Here is a 14,972-nt window from a genome sequence, read left to right as displayed (position 1 = left end):
AAAAGACCAGAAATGTTCTTCAGGCAGCCAAAACGCAACAGCACAATGTGCTGGATGTATCAGTCACGTGGAAAAAGCTCTTCTGGATAATCCATTCCCTTTGGGTTCTTGTTCTGTATACATGACTTTTTCATGCAAAATGAACTATTGGCAGAGTCCCCTAAAAGTGAGAATCTCTTACAGGAATAGCATGCCAGTATGAAACCAGTTTGAAGAAAACCCAAACTGTTCTCTGGCATTGCCAGTGTGTTTCCAGCTGAACTGCACCGTTTGTAGCTTGAAACACATTCTCCCCCTGCCTGTGTCTGCAGAAGGAGCTGCTGCACAGGGGAGGTAATGCGCCTTCCCACGCCTGGGAGCTCCTGCCAGTACCTTCCCCAGCCCACGGCATCCACTCACGGCTTCAGAGGAATCCTTGCACTCCTCATACACCATCCTGGTGCTGTTCAAGGGCACACACACCAGCCACACGGAGGAGATGCTGTTAATGGTTCTGCTGGTTTCTGTCAGGAGTTCCTAGTGCAGCTATAAAGCTGGGGTGCCAAGGTTAGCAGGGATGTTCATCAATGCGAGGGCTCCAGGAGGTGCTTCTTCAATAGCAATTGCACCCCTTGCTGGCCTCTTCGTGTTCATGGCAAAAATGCCCTGCCTTTGCCCCCAGAAGAAAGTTGTCTGTTACTACAGTGGGTGTGCAGCACTGTCGTGCACCTTGCTTGAGCCCTGCATCTCTTCCTGCTGCAGGTTCCTGAAAACTTGTCCAGCCATAGAGCAGGGATTCCTCTCCAGGGAGGAGCAGGAGAGCTGGAAGGGGTGATGAACGGCTTCAGCCTGGTTCGCAGGAGAACGACTGCCAACAGTTAGGATGTGGTTGGACATCTCAGCAGATGACACGGTTTAAACTGGTGTCCCTCCAGGGAAAGGTGGCAATGGTTTCAGAAAGCCCTTTCCCTCTGGACAGATACATGCGGACCTTCAGGATGCTGGGGCGAGCTGGCACATAAGGAATATAATGATTCAACTTTGTTACATTCTTCTTTACAGAAGAGCCTCCCCAAAATGATCCCACTGGGGTTCCTGGTGGGACAAGGAATCCTTGTTTTCCTGTGGCTAGACAAGTGCAGAGCAGCAATGTACACAGATTGTGCACAGATTTTGGGCACTTATCCTAAGTCTTGCAGCCTTGGCTGAGTTTGCTACTAACTTTTCATAGCTCCATGCTTCCCCTCCCACTGGGGTTGTGTTGTCTTGCATTGGAATGAGGTCCTTGTCAAATGGGCTGTTTCTAATCATGATCAGCACTTCTGTGCCATTGTAGGTCTGATTTAAGGAGACATCTTTGCCACACATAAAAATAATCGCCAGGAAGGGAACAAATCCTCTCCAGGAGATGGAGGAAGCCATCACAAAAGTGCCAAGACAGGAGAGATTAATTCATACGGCCTGCTTAGATTGGAAGTTGCAAAGTCCAGACAAAAAGGAGCATAGACCCTTCTGGTTCTGAAGTTTCAATACTATTAAAATTACTCCAAACAGCCCTAGTACCCATTTTGCAGCATCACATCTGAATGGAAGGAAATTCTGTCTGCTGAAGGTTGAACCCAAGGACTGACATAAGAAACCTCTTAGAGATGGACAACTGTGGAAACAAAAGACGCACTAGCTAAACCTACACAAGCATTGCGAAGCCCCCTCGCAAAGCATCTTGCTTAGAAATTTGATCTCGCCTTTTAAAACTGCTACGTTTTTCTTCTTCAGATAGCAATCTAAAAATACAGCACTAGCTAAGCCCAACATGCTAAATACATGAGTTGACATCACTTGCTGGTGGTTGAGGATGGGCTTTAGGATGACGGGGCCACAGGAATATTTATAACCCTTCCTGGATTGCCGGACCTGTCAGTCAGTGCGAAAGTGTCCTCTGGTGACAGCAGCACGGTTGAGCGGTGCCAGCACTGCAGGGCCGAGCATGTGACTGATGGTGGGATCTGCACTGGAATGCTTGTGAAAGGCAGCTATGAATCCCTGATCCCACAGGCAAATCCCCATGCTGCTGAGAATCAGGTGCAGAACTGATCCAAACCCCAAATGTTTCAGCATCCTGACTCACGGTTCTGCTGTTTCAAACACAGGATGCACAGCAGCCAAGCCACAGCACAGCCTGTCTCTTCAGGGTCCTTTCCTCCCCAAACTAATTTCATCTGTAAGGTGCTTGGAGAATGAAAATTGGAAAGGACATAGATTATTATATATGTTGTTATAGGACTGTTAACCTAGGAAATACCTGTATAAAGCCTAAAGAAACTGGTAAGCTAAGAACAGCAAACTGACAAAACTCTAGTTGGACCATGTGTCACCATTGCAGAGCAGGAATATCCTCTACGAGACAACTGTTGTTACAAGGGAAACGATGGCACAAGCGTGCCATTTTCTGCTCCTCCCCGGGGCACTGTTAAGCCCAGCTGCACACTGTGCCAGAGTAACTGTGCAGCGACACGGTGCTAGTGCAGCAGCACTCCGCTGCTCGGATAAAGACCATTGCTTCTGTGGTTCGTTGAAACAAGCCTGAGAAAGGAAAGGTGAGCAGCTGGGAGGAGAGTAAGTGAAAGATGATCTTCCGTGGGCAGTGGCTGTGAAGAGTCTGTCAGCACCTACATCCTTGTAGGAAACATGGCCCAATTGAACATTTCTATCATCAAACGCAAGTGACCTGAACAGCTGGATGCACCCTGCGAGCAGGGGGGAGGGCGCAGGCTCAGCCCCAGGCTTGCTGCCTTCTCCCCTTCCAGCAGAGGCTGGGGGGAGCTCACCTGGGGCTTCTCCCAGAGCTTCTCCTCCAGTACGCTCTTCTGTGTGCCCAGAAATATGTATTCTACCTTCTTCTTTCATACATAAAAACTGTTAAAGGTGGAGTTGCACCTGAAAGAAGTGATGTAAAATCAGTTTTAGCCATTTTATAGAAAGGAGCACCACAAACCCAGGAAACCAATAGATTGTGGTAGAGAAACAAACCCCAAGTTGGCCTCAGTGCACTTTTCGGGAAACATAAGCGGCCTTCTGCCACTATGACCATGCCAGGTGTAGTCTGTACTGATGCTGAACATTTTAATGCACTCCAAGTATTAAAAAGTATTGGTTTGGAAAAGTGTTTGCCAGAACGCAGCTGCAGATGATGGAGTGCTTAGTCAGGTGTGTTTGATTACTTAGGAAGAATAATCCCCAGTTTAAGCACAACCCCAGCCCCACATTGTCACTAAAGCTAGGGCGAGGGGACGCTGCTGGGAGCATGGAAGCAGGAGAACACTGGGCTTTGCTCCTAGCACCACTCGTGGTCTGAGTAAATCACAGTTCCAGTGGCACTTTCCCCGGTACCGGAGATAAACCTTGAATAAAGTACAGCATTAATGATAAGCATTGTTTAATAGACGGGCTTACAGCAGTTAAACATACAAAACTTCACACAAGTATACACACATAAACCCACAAACACATTTTAGGAATGTTGCTATTTCAGCATCCCTCTTAGGCAACAGATGGGAAACAAGGTGATGGCTTTACACACCTGTCTTTATAATTCTTTTCATTTACAGCCCAAGTCATTTCACCTTTTGCACTGGACTTAATCCAAACATTTTCAAACCTGAGTGCCCCAACCCAGGAAACTTTCTTATTGGTAGTAACTAGAGATTCTCCAAGAGGGGTTGTTACACAGGCCCGATAGATACATACAACTGAGCTCTTAAAGGCAAAGTGTTGCTAGGGTGCTGTTTTGAGGCACCAAATTAAGGGAAGTACACTGCTTGTTGAAGGGCAGGTGGGAGGAAGAATACATCATGTGGTCCTGATGGCAGCAGACTGAGAAACCTCAGAACATCCCCTCACAGCAAGCTGGGTAAAGCACAAGGAGCACCTCTGCAGAGCCAGACCCAGAAGTCACTGCTGTGGCAATGAGACTGCCTATAGTCATCCAGACACCAGCAGTTTCTTCAGAGTGAAATGGCTCTCTCAGGGTAGAAAGAGTTCTTGTTAGCCTCAGGAAGCATTAGCTGGAACTGGCGCTGTTACGACAGTGATCCACACGAGGAAACATGACCAGGCCAAGGTATTATTCATTTGAATGTACACAGATAAAACAAGATTACCAGTCCAGCAGCAGCATGGCGATGGGCAGGACGCTGCCATGGTGTGGTGTCCACAGAGATCTGCTCCCTGCACTCATCCCTAGCACAATCTCCACTTCTGGACTGTGCTTGTTCCATGGATGGATGGTTGTGGGGTAGCTGGCAACCGTTGGGCTGTTCAGGGTCTGTCAATCTCTTCCTCCTTGTAATTACACATGTAAATTCAGGTTGGTTTTCAGTGTCCCTATTTGCTAAGAACATCTTCCTTTGCTGCTAATACTAACATTTATGTGCTCTCTCCTACGATAGTGAAAACTTCACCTTCCACACAAGAGCCATCCAGCGCTTGGGTGCTGGCCACAGCCCAAACCCCAGAGAGCACTGGCTCACATCTGCCATGCACTCTGCCAGCCCAAAGCAGCTCAAGCTTTCCAGCATTGTTAAGGTTTCCAGAAGCTAAGCTTCCAGCAAGCAAATATGACACTGAATATGCCAGCCAAGGTGGTCACCTGCATCTGAATACAACTTTGGTTCTCTGGTGCTGCTGGCTGATACCCAAGCATGAACAGCCAGCATTGGCTTGATGCAATCAATCACCAAACAAGGCTGCATGCAGCCTTCTCCTCCTGACCTCACCCTCCTTGGGTAGGAAAGGCAGCTTCCAGTAAGAGCAGCCACTGCAGAGATTTGTCTTCTGCATCTTCATCAGCCTGTGGTGGGCAGGAGGTGAGCAAGTTGTATTTGAGGAAACACTGAGATTTGCTTGAAGAGAGAGTCCTTTGCATTGGAGCCCGATTCCTCCAAAGGACCTGGCCCCATAGTTATGAGAGAGTTACATACAAAACCCGTCAGAAGTGGCCCAGGGTGGTTACCCTCTAATTCCTAGCCCTGACGTGAATGAAAGGGGCTGAATTTGCACAACAGGAAAACCAGCAGGTATAGCAGCCTCTGGGTACCAGCCAGGGCAAGATACATTGGAGCTGCCAAGAAGGGAAAGACTTTCACTATTGGATCTTGTGAAAATGCTGCTTGGAGGACAGGCACTGGACTTGGAGCCTGTTTTCCTGCAGTGTCTGGTACAGCCTGATTAGTTGCAGCTCCGAATCGGAGACAAAGCCGTTGACCCTATCCTTTTCTGCACCTTTGTGAGACTTTGGCTTGGAGCCCTCTGCAGATACTGCACAACACTTTGTCTGGTGGTAACAGCACATGACATGGCTGGTCATGGTATGACGCAAGTTTGTTTTGGTGGAAAGGTGGACATGGAGCACAACTATGCCATGATTATGACCAGGAAGGAGATATTAAGCAATTCCCCTTTTTCCAAAGGGATATGCCTGGGGGAAATAAACAGCCACAGAAACACATCTTGAGGTAACTCAGAGGAAACATAGCTGAAGTCTGAAAATGCTGACTCAGGCAATCTACTACCAGGAACCAAAGGCTCAGCCCATGCTCTGTGAGCACCACTGAAGCCGAGGGCATCTCCATTGCACATGCAGCATACATTTAAACATAGCTAATCAAAGGAGAAGTGGCCACTTCCTGATTTCACCTTCAGTGTGTTTAAGTAAGGCATTAGGCTTGCAAACCTCATGACAAATTGCTAATGTAGTTCATGGCACAAGCATACAAACAGCACATCACAAGCAGAGAGCTGGGCTAAACTGTTCTCACCGGCTCTGCCTAAACTCAGACTTACCATGGTGCTGGTTGAGGGGAAGCTTTCAAAGGAAATAATCTTGGTGGAAGAGCAATAAGAATGAACAGCTGGGAGGTTGGGGACAGTAACCATTTAAATTGCATCTGCCACAGATGGACTTGCTCAGCCCGCAGTACTCCCCCCACGTGAAGTATTCACATGTAAGTCAATGGGGACTATTCATGTGAACAAGAACTCGCACAAGTGTCTGTGCAGCCTGCTAGTCAGGATGTTCACATCCTCTTCGGACTAGACAGATGCAGGGATATCAAATATCACCTACACCATGCAAAGAGTCTTCTGCTGCTCACATTCCTTGTGGTGTTTGGTGTTCTTTGTGGTGGGAACAAGAAACACATCTTTGGACAGGAGAGATGTCAGCTCTGAACAAGGGAAGGCTCGCACAGAAACTCTGAAGTACCAACAGATATTTCTAAACAATATCCCCACTGTTCTCACAGCCTTAAGATTATTTTAGGTTTGTTCTTTTTAAGAAAACATCCCCACCCAAATCCAGCATTTCAACCTGATCAGTCTCCTATGTGTTCCCATCCACTCCCTAAGCTCAAGGGAATGCCCATTCTAGCCACTTCTTACTACCCCCAAACTTCTGATCCATGCCATTTTTTCAGTGTGGCATACCTTCAGGTGGCAAAACTGATTTTAAAGGGTCTTAAAGGTATTGACTCAAACCAAGTTTAATACATTTAAATTAATAAATACTGTGTTCAAGAAGAGCAAGCAGTTTAAAGAAGGTGCTGGTCAGCTAAACAAAGCTATGAGGTTTTACACTCTTAGGATAAAGATCCTAATTAAATAACTATACAACTTATGCACATACTTCTTACATTACTCCTTACATGTTGGTGAACATTTGCATCACTCAGAGACCAGGTGTCACAGTGGCTGCAGTTGCTGAAGATGCTGACTGGGGTACTCACATGGAAACCAAGTTCTGCCAACTGCCGTGTTCTCTCCAGCAGCCTTTCCTGCTAGGTTAATGGGGAAGGTGGTGCAACAGTGTAATGCAGAAGGAAATGCCAGTAAGCTCAGAATACTTGGAAAAATGTGTCATTTTTATTTGTGCACTTCCAAAGTTGTACGTAAAAACTTATAGTACAGTCCCGTAAAATTTACTCATTGCTAGAAGAACTGCCAGGGCCATGGGCAGGTGTTTATTGATTGATCATAAAGTTAGAGGGGAATAAACAAACAAAAAAAAACCCAGAAAAAAAAATTAAAAAAGTTATGGAACTCCTCCTTTTTTTTTTGATTTTTTTTTTGTTTTTAATCCCCAAGTACAAATTTTATAAATACAAAACAAATTCACAAATTACTTTGAATGCTAAATAAATATCTACTTAATAAACTCAGACTGAATACCTCCAGCCAGCACTGGTACAGTACTTAGAAAGATATGCAGTTGTACTCATTCATGTGTAGTGTTGAGAAGATATGCTCAAAGAAGTTTCAAACACACACACACACACACAGTTTCCTCAACTGTGCTACAGCAGAAGATTTTATCTGAGTTGATAAAGCCCTCCATACCACAGCTCCTACAAAATCTAGAGGATGAAACAAGGTCATTTTGTGCAGGAAAAAAAACAATGTTCTTCTGGAAGATATTTGGACACATGAATGTATTAAAAATGTACAAAACCTCTGTAAACCAGTACTGTATCCAGTACATCTATCAAAATTATCAGACACTGAATAAAACTGTAGCAAAGGTAATCTTTCCTACGTTCTCCTGAGTGCTTAATATTACATTGAGAATATAGTGCAGGCCACACTTCAAGGTGGTTAAACAGTTGTTATTGCTTTATACAGGTATGACGACTGCGTGATTTAAGATTTAACATTTCATTTTAATGAACATAGCAGATTCCTCAAAAAAAAAATCCTTTGGAAGGTAGAGGTTAGATTCGTGACTTCTTCGCTGCAGGAGCGGCATGGTCCACATTACCAGATGTGATTGGAAGTCCAAGCTTTTGAGCCTGAATGTGGAAGAAAGCTTGAAGTCTAGTTCCAGCTTTTGCTTCACTTGTGTTACGAGGGTTGTATTCAAAGCAGTTTGAAAACATCAGCTCAATGTCTTCAATGAATTCCGCTAGGAAATAAAAAGTAAATCACCTGAGCATGTCTCGGAGCAGTACGAAAGCAGTATGACCCCACCGAATCACTACAGTGATCCTACAGTCACAATACAAAAATGTCTTTGCATGTGTCAAGAGTCTATCATGATATTAGTGCCATGTAAACATTCTTGACATTTCTCTAATTATCAATAAAAACTACAAATCCAGCAGTAACAACAGGACCTTTTCTAAATATTTCAGTGCCACTCACTGACATCAAAGGCTTGAGAAATTACCAGCAGTTCCTCAGCTGCTCATTTCTTACCTATCTGTACCTCATGCATCTCGGAGTAAAAGAACTGTTCAACAAATCTTATCTTAAAACATTAGTAAATGCTCTTTCAAAAAAAAAAAAATCCAAACAAAAAAACAACAAAACCAAAACACACCAGGAAGCCCCAAACCAAACAATTTCAGCTTCCTAATCCTCTATTTTATGACAAGAATTTCTTTTAAAGTGAGAGAAGAGGGTTCATTACCTCTTTCAATCAGTAATACTTACATGCTAACTTGTATTCACATTTATTCACTTTTTCACGGATAATATTTAAGGCAATAGGTTTTTTGATGATATCATAGTAGTCTGGTACCTAAAAAAAAAATAAAAAAATTTCCATAGACAAATGGAAGCTTAAAATTCTACCTATAAACAAATGATGTATTAGCAAAAGCATTTTGGTTTTGCTTTTAAACAGAGGTGTCACAAGCAACCACCTCCATCTCCTGAATGGAATGTTAGTTTTCAGGTATTGCATCTTCATTTCTGTATCATTCAAGTAGTAGACCACAGCAAATATTAGCCAGTGAATAAATCTATCCCTAAATACCCTGTGAACAACTGTAAGAAAACTGCATGAACAGATAAGCATTACAGTGTTTCCATCTGTCAAGTGCAAAATGATTTCCAAGATTTAAGAACCTTTAGTTTTCCTGCAATGTACTACAATATTAAAAGCTCCTCAGTCATGAGTAATGACCATTTTCACTCCACTACTGTTCACTGTCTTATAGGAGATGTGAAATCCTGATGCTCCATTTAGTTGTGTTGAACAGGAAGCAGCAAACCTTTCTGTAGCTAGAACACAGTATTCAAGTACCAGAAAGAAACAGTGTTTATGTGATGAAAGTGAGGGAGGAAAAGAATTGCCTAGCTGACCATTTGGACCACAGATTTTTAATTCCAGGTTAAGTACCAAGCTTAGGCTGAGTGTCTCATTCGCAGAGCAGGGCAGGGGAGTAAAAGAAAAGGATATCTGATCCAAATGTGACTCCTCCCCCCAAGAAAAGATACCCACATGCACCATCATATATGTTTTTAAACCAAGGTCTTGTTTATGGCCTGTAACTTTACTATATGAAGTGCAACCTGCAAATGAACCTAAAGAAAGAATTAGTAGAGATACAGAATTAGATTGCCACATTTTACCTTCCTTTCCCTTTAGAAATGCAGTTCACATGAGGACTAAAAAGAGAGTTTTCTGGCTTGCTGTGCACTGAACACTCAGTTTATTCTTTACATTGTCTTAAAGGCAACAAAAAATTAAACCAGAATTTCTGTCATGATGAAAATCTGAACTACTCAGGAATAGATTTTCCTTTCCAAACTATACAGAGACTGTCCCTTCGTGACTGATTCAGGCAAAGAGTAACACACTGGATTTTAGCAGTTTCTTTTTAGAATCAAAACTAAGTTGAATTCTCTATCCCTCCTTACATTCACCAGATTCTTGCACTATCCAACGTAATTACAGTACATGAGTAGGCAGACATGAGTCTCTTATTTCATTCAGGATTCTTCTCGTCCTCCTCTGCACTTATATCTTTCATTCACATTTGAACATCATTCTTTTTGTCCAGATACATTAATCCTTCCGGCTAGCTGTGACTCTGAACTCAGTTTCAAGTCTTCATTTAACAGCTATCACTGTTAACAGAGCACTTGAACACTGAGCTCTAGATACTGCACGAATGTCTGTGCAGAGTTGCTCCAGAGGCCTCAGAGAGAACAGGCACTTGGTTAGGGTATGACAGTTCCAACAGACAAACCTTTGCCACCTGCAGAAAAGCAGATGTGCCTTGGGAACTTTTACAGTAATACAAACCTCTAAAGCGGCGCTTACTTTGGGTACCTACTTACCATCAAGTATTTTAAAAGCTAAGCTAGAAGAAAATAATTAAGAACTAAGCTAAGAAATTCCCTGGTTTACTGCATTATAGTTAACATCAGAGCAAAGCTGTTCCTATCTTGTTATATTACTGCAGGTCTGTTCTCAAACATACCTTTGTGTAAATTGAAGGTTACTCCAAATAATTAATTAATCAACATAAATATACTTTTAGCAGTCCCATGCTCAACATTTTTTTCCCTTCAAATCAAGGCATTTAGTATTTTTAAATGCCTGACAAGCTTACTTTAAAATTTCCCAACGACATGTCAATTGTAGAAGTTATTTCTAGCACCATATTTTAGCTGAAATGCAAGCATTCTCCTGAATCACATTGCTTACCTGTATCCCCCTGTTTGAGCAAGACTATAAATTCCCAAATTTTTACTGGCAGCAAATATGATTCTCAACCATTATCATCATTCCTCTCTACAGTTCTATCAGTTACCTGGATTTTGGAAACCAGTTTCATGAAAGGCCAGCTGTCATCATGTCGTACCAGTTCCACTACGAGTTGTTCGAAAGCTGAGAGTTCATGGACTCCCCCTTGACGTCCTGAACTTCTTCTGTTCAATGAGGTTTGAGGAGATGATTCTGGAAAAAAAAAAACCCACCCCCCCAGATAAAAATAAAAACCTGATAAGAATAAAGTTTCAAAAAGTAGTAAAACACCTTCTTGGGTAATAAACTTGTAGTTTCAGGACAAAACTCATGTAGTTTGTCTTCAGGTATTAACTATACTACAGCCTTGTTATTAACCACTAAATGTCTCTCTTGCAGCACAAAATGCAAAGTACCAGGACTTAGCTGGGTCCCTCCTCCATTCTCCTGCATCACATTCATTTTGGAAAGGATTTTTTTCCACTGATTTCAATTTTAAGACAATTTGTTACACACTGAAAGAAAAGCCCTATTAGAGAAAAACAGAATAAGCTGCCTGCTCATAACTTTTGCTTCCACAAAACCTCTATTCAGAGTGGTTTTATCTGCTTTCAAGAGTAGTCAGCAGGGTGGTTAGAGGATAAGCCCAGAAACTCCCAATGGTGAAGGGCAGAAATGGCACAAAATACAAGGCCGCCACACTGGAGTGCAAGCTCTTTCACACTCTTCAGTCTCACATTGGGGCCTTTCTGTTTTTAAAAGGTTATTGTAGCTTTCCAAGTATTCCCCTACTATCACATACTTGTTATTAGCTTAACAAGCAAGAACACTGTTAGCCCTATACAAGATAGAAGACATTTTTCTTCTGGCAGCAGCTTCTTGTGGTTTGTATATATTCCAGATTTCGCTACCTTGCCTACATCTGTGTTCTGCACTGTTTAACAACACAAAAACATAAAAGTTATAAGTAAGCATTTACATTTTTAAGGGTTAAGGCATAAATATAACTTTCACATTTTCTATCCACTTATTAGCAATTGCTCCATATTGTTAGCAAATATGAACCTTCAAATACAGGTATGATAAATCTCCTTGGCAATTTAAGTATTTGTTCTTTAGATGACTGAATTTTTCTTTTCGAGGTTTATTTCTGTCATGGCAAAAGAAGGGATCTGCCTTGTTGGAAGAGGTAAAACTGCCTTCAAGCATCATTTCTAGTCTCCTGGCTCTACCACACAAGTATTTTCACAAGGAACAGAACATGGTTTTCGTTCTGGGAAACAAATTTCTCTAACCTGTGGATTGTCGTTTCCTGCCTCTTCTCTTGGGTTCAGTAACAGGAAGAGAAAGCTTTGAAGTAGAAACTGGATACTTCCGAAGCCGCTCAGTTGGGTCTACGGTATCAACAATTCTAAATCCAAGTGAATTGGAAGAGCTGTTTTCCAGTGTGTTATCAGCATTCTTTCTTCCTCTTCGTCTTCTTCGAGGACTGAGTAATTCCACGAATACATCTGCTTGTAATGAACTTTGGGTCTGACGAGTGGTTCGGCTATTAAGTCTTAAAGAAGGCTTTGTCACTGATGGAGGGGCTGATTTTACCTTTCTCAACCCCCTCCTGGTAACTTTAGATGAAGATTCAGTTTGCTTAGGTGTGCTTTGCTGACTCCGCGAGGCATATCTTGCCTGACGCTGGCTGTTCTGACTTGAGAATGGATTGTTGAGTTTGGCGGCTCTCATTTTTAATGGAAACTTGACCTGAGGTCTTCCTGGCTTTGATGGGCTACAAAAAGTGAACAATTATATTTATTTATCCCCAAATTCCCTATGGCTCTCTTCCCTCAGTTTTCTAATTCAGCATTTAAAAAACCCAACCATTCAAGGTTGGACTGGTAGGCAGCTGCCTTTCAAGCTGATGCAGCCATCCAGCTACCATTATCTTAAATACCGAAGTCTCTTAATCAGACACTATGCAGAGCACCTACTATAAAGAAATGCTTGGAAGTTCCATCAACCTTGCAGCTCGTGCAATAAAAATGCATTAACTGGAGCACCAGTTACTAATTTCTTTAAATCACTTGCTTGTTTCTCACAGCAACTACAAGTAACTAGGATTTTTAAACTGTATTTCCAGCTATGTAAATAAACTGCAATTGTAGAATACTCAATATAGAAGTTATGCTCTAGTCAGGATTTATAACTAATACTCAAGACTCTCCTTCCATTACAGGAAAGAAGGAAGATCCCAGAGATAAATTTACTTCTCAAGGAGATGCAAATTCTCTCCAACTATTGCATCCCAACTGTCAGAGCCACAAACAGTCTTGCTTCAATCAACAGGTTTTCTACTGTTTGAAACTCTCTTCACTTTACACTTTACATTGAAATAGTAGCTGTACAGAACTGCAGCTCTGATGGCTATCTCACCTATACATCCTAGGCTGGAATATTCATCCTGAAAAGTGAACTTAAGCCCACTGGAATTAAGTTTTGTTAATATTAAACACATCAGTAAGAGCCAAATTTCTAACAAGCTGCCATTTTTTTAAATAAACATCTTTTTCAGACTGGATTTTCAAGATATGTGCTTATGTGAACAATTACTCCACCTAATAATAAGGATATTTCTGTAAGACATCTGCTAAAGGGGTTTCCATTTACCTCATCTCTTCTTCCTCTTGAGATTCATCTTCCTCATCTTGCTCTTCTTCATAATGCTCTTCCTCACTTTGCCCCATTTCATCATAATTTGCCTCTTCTTCCCCTTCTCCTAGTCGTTCAGCAGTCTCTTCATCACTTTCCACAGAAGGTCTCTGTCTGGAGGAGAGGCGTCTAGAGCGCTGTTTTGGTCGGCACTCTGGGCAAAACCAGTCTCCTTCAGGAATGACCTAGAAGGAAAAAAAAAAGAAAAAAAAGAAAAAAAAGAAGAAAAAGAAGAAAGCATTAGTACTATGCAATTAAGTTGTACGAACTACTCAAGTTTTATGTGAAAAGGAAGCACTTCTTTTTCCTCAGATACCTTCAGCTTGGGCCTGATGCAGTAAGTATGATAGCCTCGATCGCAGCCATCACACAGCACCATGCTTTCTGCATCACCTTTCTTTCGACACACTTTACAGCGAGCATTGAGGATGGACTTTGACCAGATGACACTTCGATCCAGTGTAGACAGATGAAGGAAGACTTGGGACAAGCTGGTAGAAGAAAGAAGTGACTCTCTCCAGCGATCCAGAACTGTTTTATAGGCCCGTCCACCATCACTGGCATCTTCCATTAAAGAGGGGTATTGAAAAAAAACAAACAAAACAAAACACCAGAATGATCAAATTTGTCAAACATCCATGTTATTTTAGACTATGAGGTAAGGTTCTGATTATCAAGACAGCAGTAGTAAACTGGGATAATATGATCACCTTTGTTTATCTCCTCAATACTTGAATATTTCCCCGTTATTTTCCAAGCTGTTGATGCCATTAAGAATTTCCTGTTCAATACCACTTCAATTTCAACTTGCGCATACTTGGGACATGAGCAAGACATAAAAGTATTACTCAGATAACAACCTGGAAACCTAACAATTTGATTAAATTTATAAATGAAGATTACTTAAGATTAAAAAAGGACACTCCCAATTTACTTTCCCTTGTAGGTACATTTTGAAACCACAAAATTATTTATATTTAAATACTGTACCTAGCATTAACCAGAGACTTCGCTGGCAAAAGACAGCTTAAAGGGCTTTTCATACCTGCACTTCTCAGCATAATCTAGGAGACAATCTTTTAGCCCTCTCTCCACACCTCAATGCCCTTACTCCTGTCCTGCACTGTTCCTGTCACAAGAACCTGCATGTCTATCCAGCTAACCAGACAGGGTGACCACTGTAGTTGAAATAGTACCGTTTTCTTGGTATTTTATAAGCAATGTAGTACACATGAATCTGTGGTGCACACCTAGTGGCAAACCAAGTCAGACCTGGGATCCTAACTCAGTTAGAAATAAATGGGGGGGCAGGGGATGAGAGATTATATTGTATTTTCACAGGTTTGGTTTGCAACCCAGGCCACCAAAGCAGTCACACAAATACACATACAGGATAGTGAGGGAGGAGGTATTGAATGGGAATGAACAGCTGGGAATTACAGAATCAAATAGGCTGTTTGAGGAGCTAGAGAAACAAGAAGGTATAAATGACACCCTGCACTGCTGCTGCTGAGCAGAAAAGGTATTTCTTTCTGAATGTTGAAAGCTATTTCTTGCATTTTAAAGCAAGAAGATTTAAGGAAAGGAAGACACAATATAGTAATACTTTTGATTATGGAAATGTTCAAAGATTCCCCTTCTAGAAGGGGTAGTCCAGTTACTACTGTGTGACCTCCAGCTGATTAATGCTGCACTCCAGTATAAAATGCCACCTTGCCAGACTTGCTATAGTCACAATGGGCACAAGAATGGCATATGATTCACC

The 14,972-nt window shown here is 42.1% G+C and overlaps 1 protein-coding gene across 1 annotated transcript in view; it reads right to left on the bottom strand.

The window, feature by feature from the left end:
* Positions 1–6,875: 6,875 nt before the first annotated feature.
* The window catches only part of BAZ1A (bromodomain adjacent to zinc finger domain 1A), a 62,396-nt gene continuing 54,299 nt past the window's right edge, over positions 6,876–14,972 (bottom strand). The window contains exons 22-27 of the mRNA XM_031049018.2: positions 13,524–13,771; positions 13,166–13,392; positions 11,803–12,287; positions 10,575–10,720; positions 8,464–8,551; positions 6,876–7,933 (exon numbers count right to left, since the gene is read on the bottom strand). Of these exons, the coding sequence (XP_030904878.2) occupies positions 7,743–7,933; positions 8,464–8,551; positions 10,575–10,720; positions 11,803–12,287; positions 13,166–13,392; positions 13,524–13,771 (1,385 nt within the window). The 3' untranslated portion in view covers positions 6,876–7,742. The remainder of the gene's footprint in view (positions 7,934–8,463; positions 8,552–10,574; positions 10,721–11,802; positions 12,288–13,165; positions 13,393–13,523; positions 13,772–14,972) is intronic.

The sequence above is a fragment of the Melopsittacus undulatus genome, chromosome 4, assembly GCF_012275295.1.
Source record: "Melopsittacus undulatus isolate bMelUnd1 chromosome 4, bMelUnd1.mat.Z, whole genome shotgun sequence".
Taxonomy (NCBI): domain Eukaryota; kingdom Metazoa; phylum Chordata; class Aves; order Psittaciformes; family Psittaculidae; genus Melopsittacus; species Melopsittacus undulatus.
This window is presented reverse-complemented; position numbering and strand designations above follow the sequence as displayed.